We start from the raw sequence: 25,217 nt of genomic DNA on the forward strand, positions 1-25,217 counted from the left end.
AGATTTGAGAGGCTGAACTGAAATATAGCCTGGATGCTAGAGTTAGCACGTCTATATCCAGAGTGCCGTGGAATCTTTAATGACCATATATTATCACTCCTTCACCTTACAGTTCCTCTGAAAGAACTGTACTTGAACTCCAATAGCATGGTGCCCCTTATACCATGTTAAGGAATTGTATCAGTAATGACTCTCCGGGAAAAGATCACCTACAGAATTTTCTGGAAGCAATGGTGTTTTCCCTGAAGATTTTTCACCCAAGTACTGACCAAATTCTACACTTTTTCAGTTTTGAGCTTAAGCCTGAGCTGGTGTTGCATTCATAGGGCCCCACCATCTCCCAGTAAAGGCAGCTCTCTCATTGGCTTCAGTTGTTCCTGCAAAATTATTGACCAAACTGGAGGTTCTACAGTTGAAAATAAAAATTACTGTTACCATGGGTGCCTTTCAGAAGCTCAGCTAAATAATGAAGCTTCAGGGGGAAACATGGGCTATGTAAAATGTCCCCTTCCCAAAAACAACCCTTAATTGCTTTGCCAGACTTTCACTATTGGCAGATAAAAACATTAAATATATATATTCTGATCCTAGCAATGGGATGAAAAGATGAACTCATCACAAATTCCCCTTTGAAACTATTATCAGTAAAAGATTCCTAATCTGAGTAGTCTCTGAGGGGTAGCTGTATTAGTCTGTAACTTTAAAAACAATGAGCAGTCCTGTGGCACCTTAGATAATATATGTTACTCTCTAAAGTACCACAGGACTGTTCTTTATTACTGAGTAGGGGATTATTGAATCAAGCCCTGAGAATTTGCAAAGGCTGGCTTTAGGCTACTGCTGTTAGGATGAGACAGAGAAAATCTCATGGTGAGAAAGATTAATGGGAGCTGTTATGTGAGACAAGATAAGATCTTGTCATGTCAAAGAAGGTGTTAAATCCCACTATATTACATCAGTAGATAAAAGGAAACTGCAGTTAGTAATATTACTGGAGCTTGTTGAGCCTAAGTGCTACTGACAGACTAGTAAAAGTAGTGGTGGATTTAGCACTCTCTCCTTCAGGAAACAAAGTATTTTGTGCTTTTTAAAACTGCTAAAATGTGTGACAGAAGCAGTACATACTACTGTTCACCCAGCTCTCAGGTTCAGATACTCTGCACACATGAGAAATTCAGTTTATCAACAGCTCACCTTTTAAATTTATTCATTACAATTAAGAAAGTGGGTAAAATTTTTAAAAGGGCCTGAATTATTTAGCACAAGTTCTCTTTTCAAATAAGATTTTAGGAAATTGGGTGTGGCAAACGTAGGCTCCTAAATGTCAAAAATTACATTTGAAAAGGGGACTTGAGTACTTTTGAAAATTTTATCCAGTAAAAATAGTTACTTACAATTTAGATCAGATTGATGGATTTTAGTCCATCTATTTTGGTTTAAATCACAAATAGAAAGTTAGTTAAGCAACATGATTTTAAACAAATTTAATTTTCATAGACACACATTTGTTAGCCTACTTGTGAGTGATAGAGCACCATTTATATTCCTTTGTATCTTAAATACAATGTGGTCAAATTTAGTAATTCCTGGATTCTAGCTAGAAATGATGGCCCAGTCCTAGCATTTGGGGACACCCCGAAGTGAGGAAAAAAGTTGAATGCTGATCCTGGGGCCAAGACCTGGTAACTGAATGGACAATCTTTTATATATATATATATATATATATATATATATATATATATATATATATATACACACACACACACACACACACACACACACGCACACACACACACACGCACACGCACAGTAATTAATTTGTTGTAATTTGTTGCTGCCTTCTCTCATGTTAGTGGTCTCTGTGTCAGTCGGAGTAGTTTCCTTGGAGATGGCAAGGTATCACTAATGAAGGCCACAGTGTGTTTGCTTGTACCATTTCCATGTTGGTTTGACACATACTGTACTACCATAAGTAGATCATCTTGAATGGCTTTTCATTTTGATTATCTAGCTGATTCATCTCATTTGCTTATATGTGCTGCTAAAGAAATGTAACCCTGTAGGAATTACCGTGAATTAGCATATATAACCCACACTCGTGTATAACCTGCGGCTTTTCCTGATTTGTGTAGAAAAAGTCTTGGATAACCCACAGACGAGTATAACCCGCGGGTTCTGTATGCTAATTCACGGTGATTGCACATACCAGCTGCTGGGGGTAATGGAGAGCACAGCGCAAGCGTGCTGGCCGGCTTGTGGGAGGGGAGCCGCAGTTGCCCCCAGGAGTCGCGCAGCCACAGCCAGGCGCAACTCACCCTCCTCTTGGCGGGGTAATAGAGAGTGCAGTGCAGGCTTGTGAGTAAAAATAAACGTGTATACCCTGCAGACATTTATATCCCACAGGTGGGGATGGGGTTTGTAAAAACGTGTATAACCTGCAGGTTATATACGCTAATTTACGGTATTTCTGCAGATGAAATTTGCTGCACTTCATATTACTTGGTGTTGATGGTTTATTTTAAGATATTCTTAAGGTGTAGAAGGGTGGTTGCAAAGAGCAAGTCTGTTAGAGAAATGATGGAAGTGCAGTACTTTTTGTGTGGTGTAGTGTTTTTCTTCATAAGATGAAGACTAAGTGCTGAAAACAGAGTAAAAAAAAATAATCAAGAAGCTCTTTTGCTTCCCTTTGTTAGTTTGCAGGTGGTTTGTGTTTTCATTGTCTATTTCTATTTTGAATAGCAAAGCAGACAGCTTAGGAACTATGAAAATAAACTGAGAGTGTAATGGGCCCAATTATATATGAAAATTAAAACACCAGAAAATTAAGAAAAATGCCTCCATTAGCAGTCTAGACAGAGCTGCTCAGGTGACTACACTGAATTTAAAAAAATAAGTGCACTAGCATTACACTTGCTAAAAGACCAAATTTGAAGTGGAATCTGGACATAAGAACTTAGGGTCAGACCAACAGTCCATCCAGCCCAATATCTTGTCTGCTGACAGTGGCCAATACCAGATGCCCCAAAGAGAGGAAACACAACAGGTAATCCTCTTGTGATACCTCCCCTGTCACTGGACATCACACTGGGGCTGACAGGAGCACACAGCACAATTAATGCTTCCCTCTAACAATTCAGAAGCACTTTCAGTTTTCTCCCTTCCCTCTAGAAAAAGGGCCCAGTTTCCACCCCTTATTTTGTTTTTAACACAGAAATAGGCCCCAACCAGGCAAAGCTCTTTAGCACAAGTACACTTAAGCCTAGACTAGTAATACTGAAGTGGCTAAGTCTCAGGTTTAGACTCTACCATGTTTCACAAACTTCTGCCAAACCCTGTAGGTTCTTAAACTCACTTGGTACCGAAGATTTTGCAATAAAAACATTCCTTATTATCTACATTTCTGCCTCTGGGCCCAGGCACTGCTGCTTCACTCTCTAGCATAAGGTTTCCCAACCTATGGGTCCGGACCCAAATATGGGTCACCATTACATTTCAAAAGGGTAGACAGATGTCTCCCCATGTGGCTCTTAAGAAGCCATTCACACATTTTTTTTAAATTGCTCTGGGTCACCAAGTCTTCCTGAATTGTCAAAATGGTTCCCCATCTGGAAAAGATTGGGAACCGCTGCTCTAGGAGATGGATACCTATTTCCTGTCTAAGCCCCAAAGAAATTCACAAACTGGGGAAGATAGGTGTTCACACACCTAACTGATGTGTGGGGCCAGATTCGATAGGTGTGCTCAGACCTGTCTAACATAGAGACCCTCAGGCAAGTTAACACAAAGCAGACCTTATGGGAGGAGGAGCTCCCTCATAACTTTTAGCCCTGTGGTTAGTGTACTTGCCTATAATGCGGGAGACTCCTCAGTTGATAAGAAGGGATTTGCACAGGGATCCACCACCTTGCAGGTGAATTGCTCTAGCCATTGGGCTTGGATAGGCTTGGCAGAATTTAAATTATTAGTCCTTGGTAGACATTGATTTCTTTGTGTAAGGTGAAATCAAGGGGAAAAAAATCATCCACTGATTGCTGCTGGCAAGTGCAGCCTTCCCCACACATTGCATCTGAAGGGATCCAACATCCCAATGCTGCAGCCATACTTGGAGCTCCCTGAAGTTTAACAAACTGAAAAATTCAAATTTTAAATTTAAATAAGAAAAAAAAAGGTTGAAAATAAACGTCAACATTATCTTTCAAATTTATTTACAAAAATCAGTTTCTGCCAAGTCTAGCTAATGGGTATTATTCTATGTGGGACTACCTCAGTTCTTCTTGTTGAAGCAATACCACTATGGATAAATAAAGAGAATCGCTGAGCCAGAGAGTGAGCAAGTACAAACATGGGAACAACGCTGTAGCATAAATTATTAAATACAGCTGTATAACCCTCTGACTTTCTCCCCTCTTGGAAGTTGCACTGTACAGAAAAGAGTGTAAACGTCTCTTCGCTACTTTAACACATTTTCCACAAAAATAAAAAAAAATCTAGAAAAAGGAGCCACATTAAGTTCAAATCATGAAGAGACTGTTTTGCCACAGATTATATTTAGCAATATATAATCAATTACATTTTCAAACTCTTAATTGCTTTTATCCACAACACTTTGTAGGTAATGAACTTTTTGAAAAAAACTAGCACAATACAGGTAAACACGTATGGTGGTCTTAAACACAACAGGTACAATTAGATACTTTTATGTGACAACATTTTTGTACATCTATATATCTTTAAAATCTAGCACTACCAAATCATTATTCAATGAGACAAAAGATTTACTGTCCCAAGTCTCCTAATTAGATACAGCATATTTAAAGCACAAGATGACAAAACAGAAAAGTAACATTTCTAAAATAGGTGAGTCTCTTCATTGGAAAGATGCAGTAAGCTTTACTTAAGATATGCACCAGCACAAGAATATATGATCTGTGCCAACTCATAGCAGTGATGAGCTAAACTATCATAGAACTATTTTCCTCTCACAATGGTCTATGTTTTCACCAAAGATGCCCTAATACTGGAGTTACGCAGGTGCAAACCTTGTGAAAAGTAGAGAAGAGTCCGGCTTTAAAAATTATCTATTTCCTGTTACACATACCTGGACCTGAATTGTAGGACTGAATGTGGTTCTTACAGGGATTCTAAGAACATACTGATTCCTAGCAATGCTGGAATCTTTAACAGATATACTTTTCATATCTGACCTCCAGCATCCAAGGAAGAGTAGGTTTAATAATTCTGACAATACTTACAATGTATCATAGACTCATAGGTTAGAGCTGGAAGAGACCTCAGGAAGTCATCTAGTCTAATCCCCTGCTCAAAGCAGAACCAACCCCAACCAAATCATTCCAGCCAGGGACTTGTCAAGCCTGGTTTTAAAAACCTCTAAGGATGGAGGTGGGATGTAAAATCCCATTTAAAAAAAATTAACCGGGCTGCTAAGGCCAGGCTGGGTAGGACCTGCCGCACCATGCCACAGGCTGGGGGCTGCTGGTTAGCCAGTTATCCTGTTAAGCATGCTAGTAAGGGGAATGCTTATCGGTTAACCAATTAACCCTTTACATCCCTAGATGAAGATTCTACCACCTCTCTAGACAACCCATTGCAATGCTTCACCACCCTCACAGTGACTAAGATTTTCCTAATAGCCAACCTAGAGGTATCATCCATCTATTCAGTTACATAAGACAAGTAAAATTTGTGACTAAAGTGGAATCTTTTCTGAGAAAACCTCTAATGTCTAATAATAATCCGGCCTGATATTTCAAGATGGAAAAAATAGAAAAACGATCACAAAATGGAAGACACACTTGTTTTAAATGCTAAAAAATTCCAAATCTTATTCCATCAGAGCAAAACAGTAAGCACTGCAGTTTTGTTTTTCTAGTTAGATAAAGTACAGTTCTTTTTCCAACACTGTCTCTGAAAACAATGGGCAGTTTTAGAAAAAAATAATTTCAAAAGATAAAATCATGACCAAGTAAAAAAGACAAAAACCACACAAAGAAATTGGTAGCTACCTACAACATTGGTCTCTCAAAATGAAGTAGCTCTGTTCTAGTCAACCATTGATTCCTACTCACCTTTTCTAGTAAGTAATTATGAAGCATTTCATGATTTTTATTATCACCTTTTCATATGTTGGTTAATGATTCTTTTGCTTCATTCATTAATTGTAACTGCATAACTGCTATCATCATCGGGAGTTTTAATCAAACTTTGTTTGACTCTCCTAAAAAGGTACCGATCTTAAGTTTTCTATTTCAATGTTTATCTTTTCTGTTCTATTTTATGTATTTATCACCTCCATTACTGTAATATCTAAACATCCCACACCAATTAGTTTATCTTCACAAACCCTTGTAAGGTAAGGAAATACTATTTGTCCCATTTTACAGAAGAGGAACTACTGGGAAGTTACCTTAAAGGAGCCATTTCTTCTCTTTACTGGGAAACATGCTGAAGGGAGCTGCTTAGCAAGAGGGAAGGGGAATGATTAATTGAGATTATAGGTTGCCCTTTTCACTAATTTGTACATATTCCATATACTGAACATTACTGCTTCTTGATCAAAAAGCCTTCTTCATTGGCTGCTAGCTACAATGAAGTCATGCATCATTTCACCTACAGCAGTGATTCCCAAACTTCTTGTTTTGGTGATATAGGTGACCTTCTTCACAAATAAAGTCTTGAGTAGGACCCTCCAACTTTGACATTAAACATTTAATTTAATTTAAAAGGGGCTTAGGTCTGTCAGCTCATGTTGAGGGGTCTCAGCTTCCAGCTTGAGAACTGCTGACCAACAACTATTGAGGAACTTAGTGGTGATCTGAGGAAAGACATATGCATTCTGGAATATGTAGTCCCAGTGAACTGGGACTCTGCATTAATGGGTGGGAACTATTGTGTTGCCTTTTTTAAAAGTCTAATTTCAATACAAACAATGATACATGATACTTATAAATGAAGTTGCAACAGCAAAATTAACCTCTTCTCTGCAATCGCCCAAAAAAACGACAAATCTTGCAGAGATCTCATTGTTTGGGTTCTGTAGCAAAAAAATTCCACCAGCTACAAGTATTAATTGAACATAATTATATTTATATAAAAGTTTAGAGACAACAATTACAGGAATAAAATAAGCCTAAAATGCTCACTTTGAGTTCATTCAATTGGCACTAACTTAAGTGGTTACTAATGCCCTTTTCTGGACCATGCATGAGTTCTAGTAGTTTATTATAGGCCATGTCAAAAAAAATCAACCTAACTACACTAGACAACCTCATCTCCTGAATTTAGCTGGTCATTTATTTAAAATATATGACCAACACCACTGGCAACCTAATATTTGTAAGCCTATTTAAGTTAACACTCAAACACAATGGGAAATTTCAATTATACAAAGCTGAATCAGTTTGTCTTCCTGAGAACATCTGAAAGCAGCATAGCACATTGTAACTATATTATGAAGTCCATCTTAATAATCCAAAATGCTAGTGCTTTGTTAAAAAAATATATCTTTTTCTGGAATACAATATCAATGTGGTATGTTATATTCCTGACTATGGTACTTGCGTTAAGAAAACACTATACAATTATAAATGGATTTCAGTGCATGTCAGAGGCACTCCAAGGACTGCATAATTTTGACAATGTTTACATTTCAAATTTCAGTACCAAGTAAGCAAGATTCACAATGCTTTTTATTAACTACGATTATGTCAATTTAGCAACAGTGTCTCTTGGGTTTGCATATACCAATGTTATAAAACTGAGGAGAGGAACTATGTAGAAACTAATGACGCTAAGTGAAATGTTTATATAATAATGTATTTTATAGACATCTGTATTTTTAGAAAATATATATATTAATGTATTTGTAATGAACTCCTAATTGCTTTTGACTTTAGTTTGAGCCTTTCAGACAGAGGCAGGGGACTATCTCCCCTCACATCACAGTCATCATTTTTGCTTTGCTGCAGAGAAGAACAGGAATCTAATCCTTTAAAAGATATTACTGGGTTTAGAAAACTATTAGCTTCTACTACAGCGGTATGTTTTGGAGATATTTCTGTTGACAAATAATTGCTAGTTATTTTTAAATTTGCGGCTCTCTCTTTCCATTTAATTGAAAGATTTGATCCTTTGTTACTCTTCTCCTTGGTAGCGTTGTCTTTCATCTGAGCTGGATTTGGTTGCCCCTGCTGTCTAATTCTATATGTCGGATTTTTATCCTTCACATACCCATCATCACTGTCCTCACTAGAAGAATGTCTCTCATAGCACACACTCTTTTTAATGGAAGTTTTCCAAGAAACTTGACTACAGAATTTTCTAACTTGACAGTCATCTGTGATCTTTGCTAATGTCCGTGATTCACCTTCAGAGTGCAAAGGCTCTTCTGCTTCACTGCTCAAATCCACAGAGTTTGAACAGCTTTGTTTGGGGTGTTTTTGCTCCATTTGTAACAGGTTTCCAGGTTTTTGGTATAGTTCCTCATAATTTTGTACACTACAGTCCTTCAAATAATTTTCTGATAACATTTTGATTTCCTTTGGGTTGTCACTTAATTGAACTGAAGGATAAATGGAAACAGTCCCAGGAATTGATGTTTTTTTCATTTGTTTCAACAACTGTAAAGGTTTCATTTGCACTACATTTAGAGACAGTGAAGTATCTTTATGCACGGATGTCTTCAGAAGGATCCGTTCTCTTAAAGGCAACTTCTGAAACTGTCCTACGAGGTCAGTAGAGTTTGAAACCAAATACTCTGCACTACTGCAAGGATCTTCATCAGACTGTGTAGCACCAGAATAGTTTGAATTTTCCCTTGTTTTGTGCTGAAGCGTACATGGTTGGCTTACACCACTATTAGATGTACCATGTTTAGACACTGAACAACAGGCAGAATCAACATGTTCTGGTACAATGCTGAAAGAGGTTCCTTCCCAGTCAATACCACTCAATTGTAGATCAGCTATCATAGAGGAAGTATAGGAAGATGATGCCTCAGAGAGTTCAGTAAATTGTGCTGATGAAATATGAGAGTCATCTAAAACACTCTGATATTGAGTACTGATTGAAGCAGGTAGTGGAAGGGTAGGTGCTGGGTTTTGTAATTGAACAATTACAGTGGACAAATCTGCAGCTAAAAGTGAATCATTAGATTTGGAAATATTTTTTTGTTTCATTTGACTATCAGGGAGAGTTTTAAAATCAGACTTGGAATCCTGTTCAGGAAAGCTTTCGCAGGTAGATTGCAAATTCATCAGAGACAGGAGATCAGCAACTTCACTGTTGATATCTGAATATTCTTTTTCTTTTGGTTTATTTTTCTTACCTAAAAAAACAGAGACCATACAGCATAATAGGTTTTTGTTGTTGTCAAAGTAATTTCAGTTGTTAAGAATGTATAGTGCTAGCAGAGATGAAAAGGAGCAGGGTGAGAAGAAATGGGATCTTAATGGGGACATAATCTTTCACTGAATAGGATATATGCACAGCTATACAAGAAATGATGCAGTCTATATTATTTGTATTATGTCAGTGCCCACAGAGTGGTAGGCATTGGTATGGTTTCCAACTTACTTCTCTGTTTCTTCTCCAAAATTTCCAACTTATAGAAGCCAACAATGTCAGGATAGGCAGCCTGAAACAATGATTCTTCCTCTACTGTAACCACAAAGGACTCTGTGGACTGATCATCTGCTGTAACATAATGCTCTAGAAAATTAACAGAGTCACATTAGGGCCGAGGACATGAAGGAAGGGAAAAGATCAGAGTAGGAACAATGCAGTTCCCTTGCCCTTAAGAAATTTTCAAATATTAATGTCAGTATCAGAAGATTAGAGGCCACACCCTGGTCACATCAAGACCTCTTTGCACCAAACTCTTGCAGGCACTTGAGATCCCCTCATCATGGGGGATTTTTTCACATAATGTCGTGCCAGCTTGGAATAGGGGATATGCTGGGGCCAAAAAGAAATAAAACTTAAGTCTAATGTGTAGTTGTGATCCCTAGTCATTGTAATGAACATCTTTGCCCTCCTCCAAATGTGCACCGAGTGCTTGTCTGACACACCTGAAGATTACCAAACACAAAATTCCCCTAAGGGTACAATGTATGCATTTTCAATCTGTTTAAGAACGTAATGGCCATATTCGGTCAGACCAAAGGTCCACCTAGCCCAATATCCCATCTTTTGCCTAGAGATGTGACAGTGTGTATGTTTCAATGGTCAACCAATGAGCCTGAGCTCATTGGTTAGCCTTCATGGTTACACGTAAGCTGCCTCCTCCTCTACCCTCCCCACGCTGCCTCTGTATCAGAGGCAGCAGGGCGTAGCACGTGGGAACTGGTGCTCTTGGGGAGCTGGCTTCCTGTGGGTACGAGCTTCTGTGGAATCACCTGCCTTGCTGAGGGGCTGCAGCAGTGTGAGATGGGTTAGGCAGCTCCACAGGAGCCGGTGTTTGTGGAGAGCCAGCTTAATAATTGGCTTCTCATGAGCACTGGCTCTCACTCTCCTCCCCCCAACTGCTGTCTCTGTTTCAGCAGTTACACATTTACAACAAACAAACAAACAATCCAAAACCAACACTTTTCATCATCTCTACTTTTGACAATGGCCAATATCAGGTGATTTAAAAAAATGTGTGTTTTCTGTATCTGTTCATAGAACAGTTGTCCAATCAGTACTAGAGGTCACTTGTGCATGCTGCTGGCTGCACATTTCCTTTAAAGGAGAGTTGTGTCAGAATAACCCATACGTGTATAAGAAAACACCAACCTGGCTTTTGCCATTCAATTTCAAAACAAGGAATTCCATTTTTAACACGAGTCCTGCTTATCCTGTGAAACAAAAACAGACATGGTAACAACTTCACTAAGTCATTTTCCTAAAGCAAGAAATATGAAAATATCACAAACCTATTCCAAAATGATAAATTTGTAATCCATGCAAATTAGAGGAAAAAGTCCTATTCCGCTAATGTAGTACAGATTCTAAAAACCAGAATGATTTGTTTTTAAGATTGCCACTTTTTCTTGCAGGTAAATAATAAACCTCTGTTCTTGTCTTTGACTATGTAAACAGACCATTAATGAACATACAGGTCATGAAAAGGCACCAGATGAGCATAACTGGGGAGTGAGGTTCCCTTCTCACAAGAGATACAAAAATCAATGATATTGAAAACTTCTCCTACTGCCCTATGACCTGAGATGCAGGCATGGTAACCAGTATTTGTATGGGTTCATTCACTTCTTTTGTATCTTTGATCAAACAAGAGAGCTTTGAGTCAGAGATGTACTGTGTAGTTTAGTTAGGCATTGCTGTGTGCGCGCATGTGCACACTGCTGATTTTTTTCGTTATATTGGTGGTTGCAACTGAGCAGCCACCAGGCAATAATTTTATTTTGCTACTGGCAGTGGATTTGAAACAACATAGAAGTAAAAGATTCTACCTTCTGCTATCACTCCTACATACCACCCAGGCCATATTTTCAATATTTCTTTGAAAAACAGAATTCTAAATTAAAACCACTGATCCTATAAAGGCTCACCTTCCCACATGTGCTATTTCACATGCTGTAAGCAGTCCCATAGTCTTCTGTATCTCCTTTTTTGCTGAATTGGTAATAGAATTTGATGATAATACTGATCTGAACCTTTAACAAGGTTAGACAATGATATTCAAGTCTAGACAAGAAAGTACAGTAGAATTCAGCACCAAGGAGACCATTCACTGTTAGCCCTAACAAGAAAGAAGCCAGTAGATCATCAGCTCCCCAGCTGTCAACTAAAATGTATAGGCCAGAGGCCTGGTTGTGTGTCAACCTCAATGAACAAAAACTCATGCCCATAACATGCCCCACTTATGTGGATAGGATTATGGCTAAAAGTGAGGATGTGAAGAATCATGCCCTGTAAACTAGCATTAAAGGAAACTTTTGCACACATTACCTTTGTGTAGCTGCTATTACAGAAAAATGACAGAAAAATGCAACACTGATTTAAGCTTTTACCATTTTCTAGAAGCAGCACATAGCTTAAGCATGAAGGCAAAAGTGGGAAGTATATTTTACTTCAATAATATTTCCTCCAGTGTCAAAAATGAACAAAAAATGGAGTGAATTCAAAGACTTCAAAAATTACGTTACCGTATTGCTTGCAGTTGCTCTGTATCTATCTGGCCCGATTTTCTTTTGATCATGTCATAGTGAGTCAACAGTGACAACATTTTCTGGCAAGCATAATGTTTGGTCCATTCCATCTTCTCAAAAGCAAATCTCTGTTAAGAAATGCAACCATAATACCTTCCTATTTTGTTGTTACAGAGTCCTAAACAGTTCTCTTAACGTACACTTTAAACATTATGTTTTATACATCCGTTTAATACCCACCTTGTGGTAAAACATTAAAGGTACATCTACATTGTGGGCTAAAGTCAAGTTAAGATACGCAAATTCAGGTACGTTAATTTTGTAGCTTAAGTTAAACCACTTCAACTCAGCTTTTGGCAGAGTTTTCCTCTTACTCCTACTTCTGTAACTCTCATCTCACGAAGAGTAAGAAGCCTGTTATTTTGATATTATTTCAAAATAACAGGCTTGCTGTGTAGACGTGCACTCTCTTATTTCAAAGTAAATGTGCAGTGTAGACATAGCCTAAATGACCTCTCCGTGCAAGATGGAAAATAATTATAGATTCATAAAATACTAGAACTGGAAGGGACCTCGAGAGGTCATCAGACAGGACCAAGCACCATCTAAATCAAACACATCCATAGCAGGATAGATCAAGCAGCCAGTTCAACTGAGTGTTAATGGAGCAGCTTTGTAGTGACAGCAGTAGGAATAGGAAGGCCACACTGAAAGCTAAACATTATCTCATCAGATTTTGATAATGTATATCTCTCATGCATGTACACCTACAGATATTTATCACATTCCATAGTCCATTCATTAGTGGCCCATCATCTGTACACCATTCATGTAAACAATGCCTTCAGTCTCAGAAAGTGGAACAGCAAAACAGATCTTCTCCCCTTTCAGGAAAGGTGAGCCTCAACATTAGCCTTGGTGATGACCTAACCAAGAAGTGTATTGTTTCCAACTTCCATATACCAGTCCCAAAACAAAATTCAGATAGCTAGTGTTAATGATGCATTGGTATCCCTCTCTCCTCATAGAATAGGCTGATAAAATCTATGCCCACTCACATAACATTTGGGGAACATGTAAGAGCATATCTTTGAATTTTTGGGATGATTGACTTTCCCAGAAAACATCTCCAAATTTGGTAGGTGGCAATTCCGAATTAATAAGTGAGGGCCATAAAAACCCAACAATTCAGTACAGGATGTGAAAAGGAACTTTGTACCCAGATAAAGCTGCAGTTTCTGTGAGTGATCCTGTTTTCCATTTTCTGTCATTACATTCCCCTCTTTTTACATCTCTCTCTACATTTACTAATCTATTCTCAGGACATAATTTCAGAATTCCAATCAAACATTAATATTAATATTGTTGCCAGTTTTTTTTATTGTTGTAACTGATAAAAGTTACTAATTATTAACATTAATAATGTTAGGGGTGTTCCATACTAACAAATGCAATATGGCAAAGAGCCGGATTTTCTATATATCATTTTGTACCTGAAAGGACAATAAATTTGGCCTCTGGCACTCCAGTATCCTGACCAGTTTGTTTTTGTTTACAAGAAATTCTTGGATAACCTTTAAAGAAATAAAAAATAGGACAGTTAGAAGAAAGTTGGCTGAAAATCCAATTTACTAATTCAAAATGAACCGTTGTTAGGCTTTTTAGTTACCTCAGAAAATGGAAAGCCCTCACAACCTCTAGCTTTTCTGCAAGTAAAACATATATATTAGGAACAGGATAGAAACGTGCGTGATGCAGGACTTGCATGCTCACCCTGCACCTGAAAACAATGAAGAATAGTTCATTTTGAAGACATTCCTACTTTCTAATATTGTCCTCTACTGCATTTGTCTGTTTTTCTCGCTCTGAACAATGCCATTCACAAGGGCAGCAGTACTGGTAGTCATGAGATTCACAGTATTTAACACTTCCACACAGTTTACATCCACTGAGCTTATGATCCTTACAAGAACCTATAGAAAAAGGAGAGGGAGAGAATGAGATGAACCATGTTTCCCAAACTACACAAGTGTGTTTCATGAATTTGAGCATACATGGATATATCACCAAAAGTTGCTATATACAAAACTAAGTACACTAGAAATATCGAGGAATAGTTACAATAAAAACCAGATTTTTCTTGTTAGTAAAAATGTTGCAAACTGTTATTCTGGAAAATTATTTCCCTAAAGACCCACAAACATCATGCATGTGAGACAATCTGACAAACCCGTTGAATGAATGACTTCTCTCGGTTCCCTCAAAAAAAAAAAAAAAAAAAGCCGGCTGCAAGCAGCATTAGATTTGAATTGAAGGTGACAGATTGATGGTCCGTGATATTGAATGCTATTTTAAATAAAACAGACAAAACAAGAAGAATAGCTGTGCAAATAATCTCTGCTAATATATCTCAATCCTGTCAATGGAGGGCCCACAAGCATGAATGAGTGCATAGTACAGTGTAAATGTCAGTTCAGTCTTTGCCTTCTTTATTGATACTGCCATCACAGTTGGCACCCTTTTGGCAATTAGTGATGAATTCTAATTAGACCCAGGCTAGACCTATATCACGTAACAGCCATTCAATAACAACATCTTCCACACAATACGAACAGGGCCCAGCTTGAAACAGTGGACTGCAGTTTTTTTTTTAAATAAATCCTTACTCCATTACCAATTCTCAAGAGAGACCTTTTCTATATTTTAAAGAAAGATAATTCAGAATTTGAAATCTGTATAAAAAGCAACTTTTAATGCAAGTCAAAACCAACAAAAATCTACCCATTTTCATACTGACCTGGATGATGACAAACAGAACAATGAGTCATCTTGTTAACACTTAGAGCAGGTGTATTACCACATTGAAGCTGTCCTTTCCATTGATCAAACCTAAAATTAAGATTAAGGTAATGCAGCTTTATAGGTTATTCATGCAAATTCTATCAGACCATCTAATTCACCCTCTTAAAACTATTCAGTTTTCCATCACACAATTTGTTTGCAGTAAATGTACTTTTCAGTATGTACAGTGATCAAGGAGATTTCTAGCTTTGAGAATCATTGTGGTAACAGAGCAATATTTATACCAGAGCTCATTAGGATCCAAAGACCTGATCCATAGCCCACTAAAATCAATGAGAGTTTTCCAATTACTTTTGGGGTTTGGGATCAGGTTCTTCTGATGACTCTGGTCCTGCAAATGAGTAGATATGTGTTACTATTTGCAGAAACAGAGACTAGGAATTAATGCAGTAACATTCTGTCTATTAGTGCATTGTTAGATTAGACAGCTGATCATCATGTAAGAAATGTAATATTTTATTTCTTTTAAAATTAAAACATGAGTAAAGTAGACTCAGGTTCAAAGTGCATCATAACACTGTCTTTCACCAAGACAGTTTAGAAGATTGAAATATTTCAGGATAAGACAAACTTAAAATTTACCTTTGTAGTAGACTTTGACCTTGTAAAGTCTCAATTAACTTTAAAGCTTGTTCTTTTCCAACTCCCGGCACTCCCTTTTAGAGAGAGGGAAACATGATACATATTAAAATTTAAACTAATGTAAAACATTGATATTTGTTAGGTCCAATACTAAGGTGTTTTGCAAGGTCTTTCACACAAACTGCATTTCAAATGCTTGAAAAACTGCATTCCAAATGCTTTACAGAATCTACACACAAAAAAAAAGAAAAATTCAGAGGTATAGGTAGGAGTACAAAATAGCATGTGTTGGACATTAGGAATGTAATAGTGTAGTCGATTAACCAATAAGCAAAAGCTTATAAGTTAATGCTATAGATTACACGCATTTCCCTCTCCCCACTTGCCAGTATATTTTTTAGCAGACTGGCCAGCTTGCGACAGGTCTGAGACCTACTCCTGCTGCAGCTCTGCATTTAAAGTGTATTAGGAGCTGGGCGGGCAGGCAGTGCAACTCAGTTTCAGCTCGCGCCACGTCCAGGAGCTTAGACTGCCCCCAGACAGGGGTTGCTGTCACTCCATGCTGCTGCCTCTTTATCAGAGGCTGCAGCACAGGGCGAGACACAGCCAGTCCACAAGCTCTGGACCAGCTCTCACCTGGCATCCTGCACTGCTGATACAGAGGCAGTAGTGTGGAGTGGCAGGGAGCTCCTCAGGAGTGAGGCCAGACCACGCTGGCTGCCGTCCCCACCCCCGGGAACTATAGAATAGCTGACTAACGAAAAGAATTCACAGGGTTACTCGACTATTCAATTAACCAATATTTAATATCCCTATTGGACATATCAGTGACAAGACCATACCATACACTGCTGGAAGCCTCTGGGCAGTGCTATGGCCCATTCAGCAGAATGGAGGAAGCTACAGATAAGATCAACCTGTGCCACAGCTTGAGAGGAGATTCTTGGAAAACGGCACTTACACTTTGGAGAGAGGATTCTATAGCATAACAAGGACTTTGAGAGCCGCTTTACAAACTTTGAGAGCCCCTTTCACCATGTGTAAAGGAGCCAGAACAGGAGTGAAGATATCAGCCTGGATATCTTTATTTTTTTTTAAAATTTAACAGAGGGATTAAAAAGCACAAAAAATGTTTTAGTCCAATTGCCAAACCAAAATAATTATCGTAAAGGGGAGTCACATTAAAGAACATTTAATTTTTATTAAGAAGAACAGGTATGTAACTCAATTCTGAAGACAATGACTACCATTCATTAGATCAGAAAGTCAACAAAACAGTTATGAAGACTGTCACCTTAAATAGGACCAGAAAACAAGTAGTTCTCTCACAATACTACCATCATTACAGTATTAAAGTAATAAAAGATTCAGTTAATTTAAAGATTAATTTCTCTAAAATGTAGCTATCAGTTTTGATTTTCAAGGCATCTTATAAATTGATATAGGCTAGGGGAACACTAAAAGAATGATGACACACACATATACATTTTCAAATCTCAAGTTGTCTAAGGATTCTCTCTTAAACTTTATATTCCCTGGGAGTGAGAAACACATTTGTTATTTTCTACCTAAACCTTTCCTGCAGAAAATGATTACATTAAATAGCAAAGCACTCCTACTATCTTGCAGAAATTATTATGCTGACGAAATAACTAAGCTCAGTGGGTATTACAAGCATTGGACATCTAGACAATCTTAACAAAAGCAAAAGGGAATATCTAAATTGGATGCAAAAAATCTGTATTAACAAGTGCTCTGGGTAAACAAAGAAAATGCTGCAAAGATAGCAATACGATATAAGTCTTTTGCAATATTCAGGATTCCATGAAACATTCTTAAAAATCCAGATGCAGATAGTGGTTGGTCCGTGGCAGTAACCCCTGTCTACGGGAAGGGGAGGAGGTTGAGCAACCTGCAGATAAAAGCTGCTCCACCTCCCATAGTTCTGCTGCAGATGGAGGTTGATCCAGCAGCAGTGTTCCCTCTAAACTGTGTGGCAGCACAGGTTCACAGGTGATTAATCAGCCCTGCCTAGTCAGTGGTTCAGGGCTCCGTGCATGGAGCTGACTTGGCAGGGATGATTAATCATCTGTGAAGCTATTCTGCAGCACAGCTTAGAGGGAACACTGTCCAATAGCAGTCTCTCTTTACAGGTGGCTGTTGCAGATCAGCCTCTGTCTTCGATGAGTCTGGGCTGCCTTCCCTCCCGCCGTGCTTCTGCTTCTGATAAAGGCAGTGGGGGGGGGGGGGGGGGGGAAGGGTAGAGAGGAGAAGGAGGCACCATGGAGCTGGTGCTAGGGGGAACAGGCTTTTAAATTAGCTCCCCCAAGCACCAGTGCCTGTCTACCCCCTGTTACTGCCTCTGTAGGAGGCAGCAAAGTGGGGGAGGAGGGGAAAGAGGGCAAGTGGGTTTGTGGAGCCAGCTCCCCATGTGCATTGGCTCCAGCCTCCCCCCTCACCCTCAGTGCTGCTGCCTCTCTATTAGAGGCAGCAGTGCGGGGAACAGGTGGATCCATTGTTTGTGGGGAGCCTGCTTAAAGCCAGCCCCCCTCGGGCACCAGCTCCTGCTTCCCACCACTGCCTCTGATACAGAGGCAGAAAGGGGGAGAGAGTGTATGCCGCTGATAAGATAAACCAATAAACCAAGGCTTATTGGTTAATCATGTAGTGTACTACACGTTGACATCCCTAGCAGAGACTAAGGAAGACACTGAAGCAAGACTCCCAGTACGAGGTACTTGAAACAAGTACGTGTAGAGCAGGCTCTTCAAGATAGAGATTGTATTTTTTTTAAATGTTTGTACACTGCCTATTAAAATAGGGCTCTGCTCCATGATGGGGGTCCTAAGTGCTACCTAGAGATGTTTATATGTGTTTATTTATGAGAGAGAAATAGCAACATGGGAGGTGAAGGAGGCAGGTGGAAGCCAGCTCCCTGCATATAGCAACTCCTCCGAGCCAACCCCCCCCCCCAGCTCTGATACAGAGGCAGCTGGGGGTGGGGGGGGAAGGAAATTCCTGTGTACCACAAGCCATTACATTTCTACCTATATTAATCCCAAAGTCTTTAAGCAGGCATCTAGAAAGATGATTCTCAGAACCACTGTAGATGGTTCAGATGGGACAGCAGGTTCCATCCCACTTGCTGTCCCATCTCCAGTTTGTTTCAAGTGTCTGTTGCTTCCAAGGAAGATGAAAAATACCCAGAATACATCTGCCAATTGAGTGAGGAATGGAAACAGAATTGAAATATATAATTCCTTTCTGAATGATAAGAAAGGATGAGAAAAATAGTTCTGACTTTTAAAAACCTGTAACATGGGAAAAATTCTGAAAGATGATAAAGCAAGAAATGTTTTCATACCTGAGCTCCATGACACAAGGAATTAAGCCTAAAAGTTGACATTCAAAGAGCAGGGTGACAGAATGGTCATTGTATTCCCAAAAAAATTCAATGATATTTTGGAGAGTACAGTGTATATTTTAGATATATTCTCAAGGCTTTGGCAAAATTAATGTAACAAATAGAAAAAAATCATCTCTCAGTGATTTTATTTACGTGTTTTCTCTGATGAGATAATACCTTAAGATGCTGCCAAGTTTCAAACTCCGAGATTATTCCTGGAAAGTTAACGCTGTGCTTTTCATTATATCTCTCATTAACTAGACCAACTACGGGACAGTTTCCAATCTGTATCACATGGGACAGTGATCACTAGCTAGGCAATTTTATTTAATAGTTACTGTTGCTCCTTCAATCCGCTTCCGCAACTTCCAGTCTGATAATGACTGCCAGTGTATTGGGTAAAAATAATTACTGAAAAATGTGTGGCAATACAATGTATAACTTAAATTAAGTATCTTGTTGGCACTACACTCACAAACTTTAGTGGGTGTATGTTTGTCTGACAGAAGTGTTCCATAAGAGCAAGTGATCACTGTAACTAAGCTTAATTTATGGTAATTAAGACTTTAAACAAAATAAAAACAGTTTACAAAAATGAAAACTCAGAATAGGTTCATGCCACTTATTAGCAAATAGTAGTCCTGGGGGTTCTGAGTTCAGATAAACCATAGAAGCATTTACTGACAAAGTAAATGAAACAATTATTGTTACTTTAATTTTGCTTTTTACTCTCCATTGTTCCTCAGGCAACACTGCCTTGCACGGCTTTATACAAAGCCCTTACTCTGAGGAGTTTACAATCTAAATACAAGAGCTAAATTGCATGGCTTGTATTTGCAATACAACATAAATTATATCACCACCATAATGAATAAATCAATAATTCAAGAGGATTGGGGAGAATTATAAAGTTGCAGATGAATAAATTGAATACATAACTGTATAGCTCAAACACACATTTTAAAATAAATTAGAAGTTTATCACTGGACCATGGCCAGCTACTTAGGCATCTAACTATAGCATGTTAATCTCTAACAACTTCTAAGGAATATATAATTTCAGAAGTAACTAACAAGAATATGGAAATAAATAGGTAGTCTTACTTCCTTTTAATACTCTATCAAGAAGTCAGTCCGGAAGATAACTAGTTACAATTTCTTAAGTTTTTAGAAGCTTCCTTTGAGAAACTAAACACTAAATATCCTTCAAGGGTTGAAGACAACAAGCATGAGATATTAAAAAGAATTTTAACCTCTGTTTTAGGTCTCGGGTATCTAATTAGTTTATCTCAGGTTTGGCCTGAAGGATCCGATTGTGCTTGGCTCCCAGCAGAGGTAAAGTTTTGTCTCTGTTGAGGTTACCATATCAGACTTGCTTTATGTGGCTCTTTCTTCCCATGTCTGGTCATGACATATTGCATTCTTTCAAGTAAGAGTGCTCCTCAAATATTATGGTCAGCATTTATGGCTTATATAGTCTCTGGATCTTCAGAAGTTAGTAAGTGGACAGCCTCCTTACCTCCCAGGAAGATTTTCTGAAATCATGTTTGGCTAGAGACAGTTTCCATTTAAATAAGAATACGTTGATTAATAACACTTTCCCTAATCTCTAACAGATTACAGACAAAAACTATGAGAAAGACAGGAGATCATTAAAGTGCCACTCTTATGATGCTTTAGCAATACCACCACAACAGCTGCCTCAGAACAAGATTGGAAAGTATCAATTATGATCACAGCAACCTAGTTAAAAGTACTGTCTGTAAGAATTAAGTGGTGTCCCTTTAGAGGGAACAGTATAAAAATATTATATTTTTTAAACAAATTATTTGGCTTACATATTAAAGTAACAAAGACAAAAGTTGCTATATGGACTCACTTCCTTCCTCACTTGCTTCATTCTAGTTTTCATTCTGGAGATTTACTTATTTTGTGATTTCTGTTTCCTTCTGTGGTCCTGCCACCTTTTTCTCAGATACTGTTCAAATTGTAGATGACTGCCACCCTTCTCCTGTGCAATTTAACACCAAACAGAGCCAAGTGGAGTTGGTTCACAAGCCTTTCATTGGGTTTCCAGACACTTTTTCAAGGCTAAACGATGTAATCCTTTGTTAATGCTATTATGTTAAAGATTAGATGCTAATCTTGCCTGACAAGCCATGACAATTTTGCTGTTTAACTCATAGCTTCAGAATCAGAGCAATTCTCTATAAATATGGATGTTATATTTTCACGATTCCTGACAATGAAAATAAAGTTCAGAACTCTACAATACATTGAAAACATAGGATAACATGAGTTTTATTTCTACTGACAAATGTGATGTGTACATCACAGATCAGTTACATAATCTGTTTTCAGATTTCTTTTCTTTGCTTATTAGAAATATCTCTTGCAGAAATAACCAAAGTAATACGTGTGTAGGAAAAAAGGGGAGTTGTAATTGCTTCTCTGCAACTCTGTTTGGCTGACAACTCAAGATGTTCAGTCATAAGAAGCCAGCCAGCAAGACACTGTAGAAAAAAAGTGAGACCTTTTCTGAAATGATGTTGTTTTCTTAGTTCTTTTTTGATACTCAAAGCCTATTCCCTCTTGTTTCTAAGTTAGGGTTACAGAAGTAGTAGCTAAGGGTCAGTAGTACAACACTTTCTGGGAGATGCTAAATTAATTCACTTTTACTGAGCTTCAATAATTCAACAACCTTGAGTATTACATAGCAAATACACTTTAGAATCACAAAAGAACCCAGTATGTCAGAAGCTCCCAGTCCATTGTACTAATTATTAAAATCAGAGAATCATGCATTGTCTTTGGTTTTATTTTTGCCTGAAAAGCACTTAATTTAAAAAAGGAAATCCTCTCCTGCATACTTCCTTCCAACAAACCCAAATACCCATGGCTTGGTTCTCAAATTCTTCATTCTACACATACACCAGTACATATAATGAAATATATTTTTTTAAAGGTCAAAGTTGCCCTGCAGATGATTGATGTTCCACAATTCAAAGCAGAGGCTCTCAACTAGTATGTGAGGTGTATCCATGTTTCTAGGCAGGGCACAGCAAACTTTCTCATTATGCAGTAATAGTAAAAGTGTGTGTGTGTAAAAGTGTGGGGGAAGAGAGACCCATGCACCATTTACCCCAAAGCCAATCACTCAAATATGGCCTGTCAAGACAGTCTGACCAGTTCTCTAAGCATGAGAGAGTGATGTTCTATCCTGTGGTACTTGACCTGCCACCAGTCTGAGCAAACAATGCCATCTCAACACTGGGTGCTGAGTGGCAGTACCCTTCTTGCTATTTTGGGAAGAAAGAGCTCTAAGCTTTTTTTTTTTTTTTTTTTTTTTTTAAAGGAGTACAGTGGGGTGATTCAGAAAAGGTTTAGAAGACCTGATTTAGAAAGACATCATCAACTTGAAACAAAAGTAATTTTCTTCGGGAAATGTTAAATCTGTTATAAATTATCCCTAAGGCTTGTTCTAGATTAGAAAGTAGCATCAGAAACACTTGTTTTAAAAAACATGCCAGAAGATTGGGAGTGTGGACAAAGAATCTCTCTATTTGACTTTTTTTGCTTTGGAACTAATCCTAAACCTCAGATATCAGTGGCAAAATCCCAACTACTTTGTTAATGGGATAAGTGAATATGTGCAAATTAAATTAAATTTTCCACTGCCAGTGACATCTCCTGTGTCTTACGCTAGGATAATGATGAATTCACTGTCATATGCTGCTTTGGGGCAATTGACAATATTTTTCCTTAGCAGGAGGGTATATACCGACAAAAGCAGCAGAAAAACAAACACAAATTGAAGAGGTAGATGGAGAGTGGAAGAGTGATAAACCCAAGCATATTTATTATTGCTTTTGGAGACACTCAAAATAAGCTTTCAAACACCAACATGGGAACAAACATCACTGATTTATTCTACTGTATTTCAATTAAATAGTATTTCAAGGCTGCATCAGAAAAGTAAATTATAAAGGTTTTAGAAATTAAGTTTGACTTAATAAAGTGTCTCTTTAAAACATTCTATACTCAAGGAATACTTACAGATGTAGGTCTCAGTACTAGTACTTAAAGCTTTTGTGAAAGGTATTGTAGGACAAATTACACTTCCTGGTTTTAATAATATACTTTTGCCATGTAACTCAGTACATTCTAATCTGCAATAGAGCTTCAGCTCCCGAATAGGATTATCTTGTGTATTTGAGAGACTAAGGTTTACAACAATTCAAGAGCCATTCTGGTTGAGTTGAAAGGAAAGTCACAAATAAGATGGGAAAACTGGATTTGGAACCACTGCAATTTACTTGTAATGAAGAAGTGAGATAGACTAAATATCATGAAAGCTTCATAATGAAGTGCTCATTGCCATAGCTTGCAAAAAGTGCTCAATCTCTAGTAGCAGCTTCCATTTCAGCTCATTTTTTCTAATCAAGAGCAGCAGTACTTGCACACTGAGACTATTATTTCCTCTCTATTTACCCAGCAGCACTTTCCAGTGAAACATCAGAACATGCAGTATCATGTGTGTCTGGTCACACTAGCCCATGGTCATCAACCAGTAGATCGCGATCTACCAGTAGATCTCAGGGGCTCTAAGTGTAGCTCTTGAGTCCTCTCTGAACTGCGCGCCTGTGCAGTACATTTACATTAGATTTCTTCATTTGAGGAGCAGCTACTCACCGAGCAAAAACACAGGTGAGTAGCTGCGAGGAATGGTGGGAGCTGGAAGGTCGGGAGGGCTGAAACACCCCAGCCAGCTGACTGTGGCTTTCAGCTGAAAGAGGCTGCCCCGCGCTCCATCTGATCGGCGGCTTCTCCTCTGCACCTGCCCACGTGGAGCTTGGTGTACCCTGGCTGAGCACCATGGCCAGCTGGCCGGGAAGCCACTTCTCTTCCCTCCAGCCCGGCTGCCCTGCACTCAGCCCAGGGAGGCTGTGTCTAGCTCCAGCTGTGCTGGAGCAAGCTTCCCAGGCTGAGCGCAGGGCAGCCGGGCGGGAGTGAAGAGAAGCGGCTTCCCGGCCAGCTGGCCATGGCGCTCAGCCAGGGTGCACCAAGCTCCACATGGGCAGGCGCAGAGGGGAAGCTGCCCGATCAGCTGGAGCGCGGTTCAGCCTCCTCCAGGCTGAAGGCCACAGCCAGCTGGCCAGGAAGCTTCTTCTCTGCACCAGCCCACGTGGAGCGTGGTGCACCCTCACTGAGCACCACTTCCAAATGTTGAAAAACCTCTTCCAAATGTTGGAAAAATCTTTTAAAAAAAGGATTGGGGATAGCAAGTGATGGAGAGGAGGAGATAGGGAGGGCGGGGCTTCGAGAAGGGGGCGGGGCTTCAAAGAAGGGGCGGGGCGGTAGATCTTGGCTTGTTCTGTCATTTAAAAAGTGATCTTGGGTGTAAAAAGGTTGGAGACCACTGCTTGACTAGACAAATACATCTGTCAGACATTTCTTTAAGTTCTGCCACAGAGGTGGTTAACTCCCCCATTTCTCATACAAATCCATGCTTTTTGAAATTACCCCTTTACAATTTGGTCTAGAATAGTGCTATCAACTACTTAGAAACAAACTTAAACAATAAATGGTCTTGTAGCACTTTATAAGTTTATCCTGTGCAGATTAACTCAGCTACCCCCTGAAGCTACTTAGAAACAGTTATTATTGATTTCTCTAAACACAGTGCACAAGGATTTTTTACTGGAAACAATGCTTTCCATAAATATACTATAGACTGCTCCATTTTCAAGTATGCTTATTACTAGCATAATTACAGCCAGAGTGAACAGACAACATAATCTAATGGACTAAGTGTGGGACTGGGAACTCAAAGTTCTAATAGGCTCCTACTCACATTTGCCAGCTCTCCCACATATTTGTTGCATGCCATCTAAACCTGTTTTAACTTCCTTATCTGTAAAATGAGCATAATACCTACCTATCTAACAGGGTTGCAAACAAATTTCAGTTCAAAGTATTATGAAAATGACTACACTATGAGTTGGGATGTAAAATCCCATTTAGTTAGTTAGCCGGTTAAATGTTAAATTTGACCGGTTAAATGATTAAAGGGGGCAGGCTGGAATGTCCTCTGAGCCATGGCCAGGAGCTTCCAACCCTGTGCTGGGATGCCGGCTTCCAGCCCATGTGGGCTGGCAGCCGGCAGGGGCCTGCTCCCAGGGAACGGTTAACCATTACCG

General features: G+C 38.8%; 1 protein-coding gene across 1 annotated transcript in view; it reads right to left on the reverse strand.

Moving 5' to 3' along the window:
- Positions 1-4,132: 4,132 nt before the first annotated feature.
- GEN1 (GEN1 structure-specific endonuclease) overlaps positions 4,133-25,217 on the reverse strand; it is a 58,465-nt gene continuing 37,380 nt past the window's right edge. The window contains exons 6-14 of the mRNA XM_075923454.2: positions 15,612-15,685; positions 14,965-15,056; positions 13,990-14,140; positions 13,837-13,873; positions 13,661-13,741; positions 12,165-12,295; positions 10,792-10,853; positions 9,592-9,726; positions 4,133-9,343 (exon numbers count right to left, since the gene is read on the reverse strand). Coding sequence (XP_075779569.1) covers positions 7,872-9,343; positions 9,592-9,726; positions 10,792-10,853; positions 12,165-12,295; positions 13,661-13,741; positions 13,837-13,873; positions 13,990-14,140; positions 14,965-15,056; positions 15,612-15,685 — 2,235 coding nt within the window. The 3' untranslated portion in view covers positions 4,133-7,871. The remainder of the gene's footprint in view (positions 9,344-9,591; positions 9,727-10,791; positions 10,854-12,164; positions 12,296-13,660; positions 13,742-13,836; positions 13,874-13,989; positions 14,141-14,964; positions 15,057-15,611; positions 15,686-25,217) is intronic.

Source organism: Pelodiscus sinensis, chromosome 3 (genome assembly GCF_052426305.1).
Source record: "Pelodiscus sinensis isolate ZL-2025 chromosome 3, ASM5242630v1, whole genome shotgun sequence".
In the NCBI taxonomy this organism is placed as follows: domain Eukaryota; kingdom Metazoa; phylum Chordata; order Testudines; family Trionychidae; genus Pelodiscus; species Pelodiscus sinensis.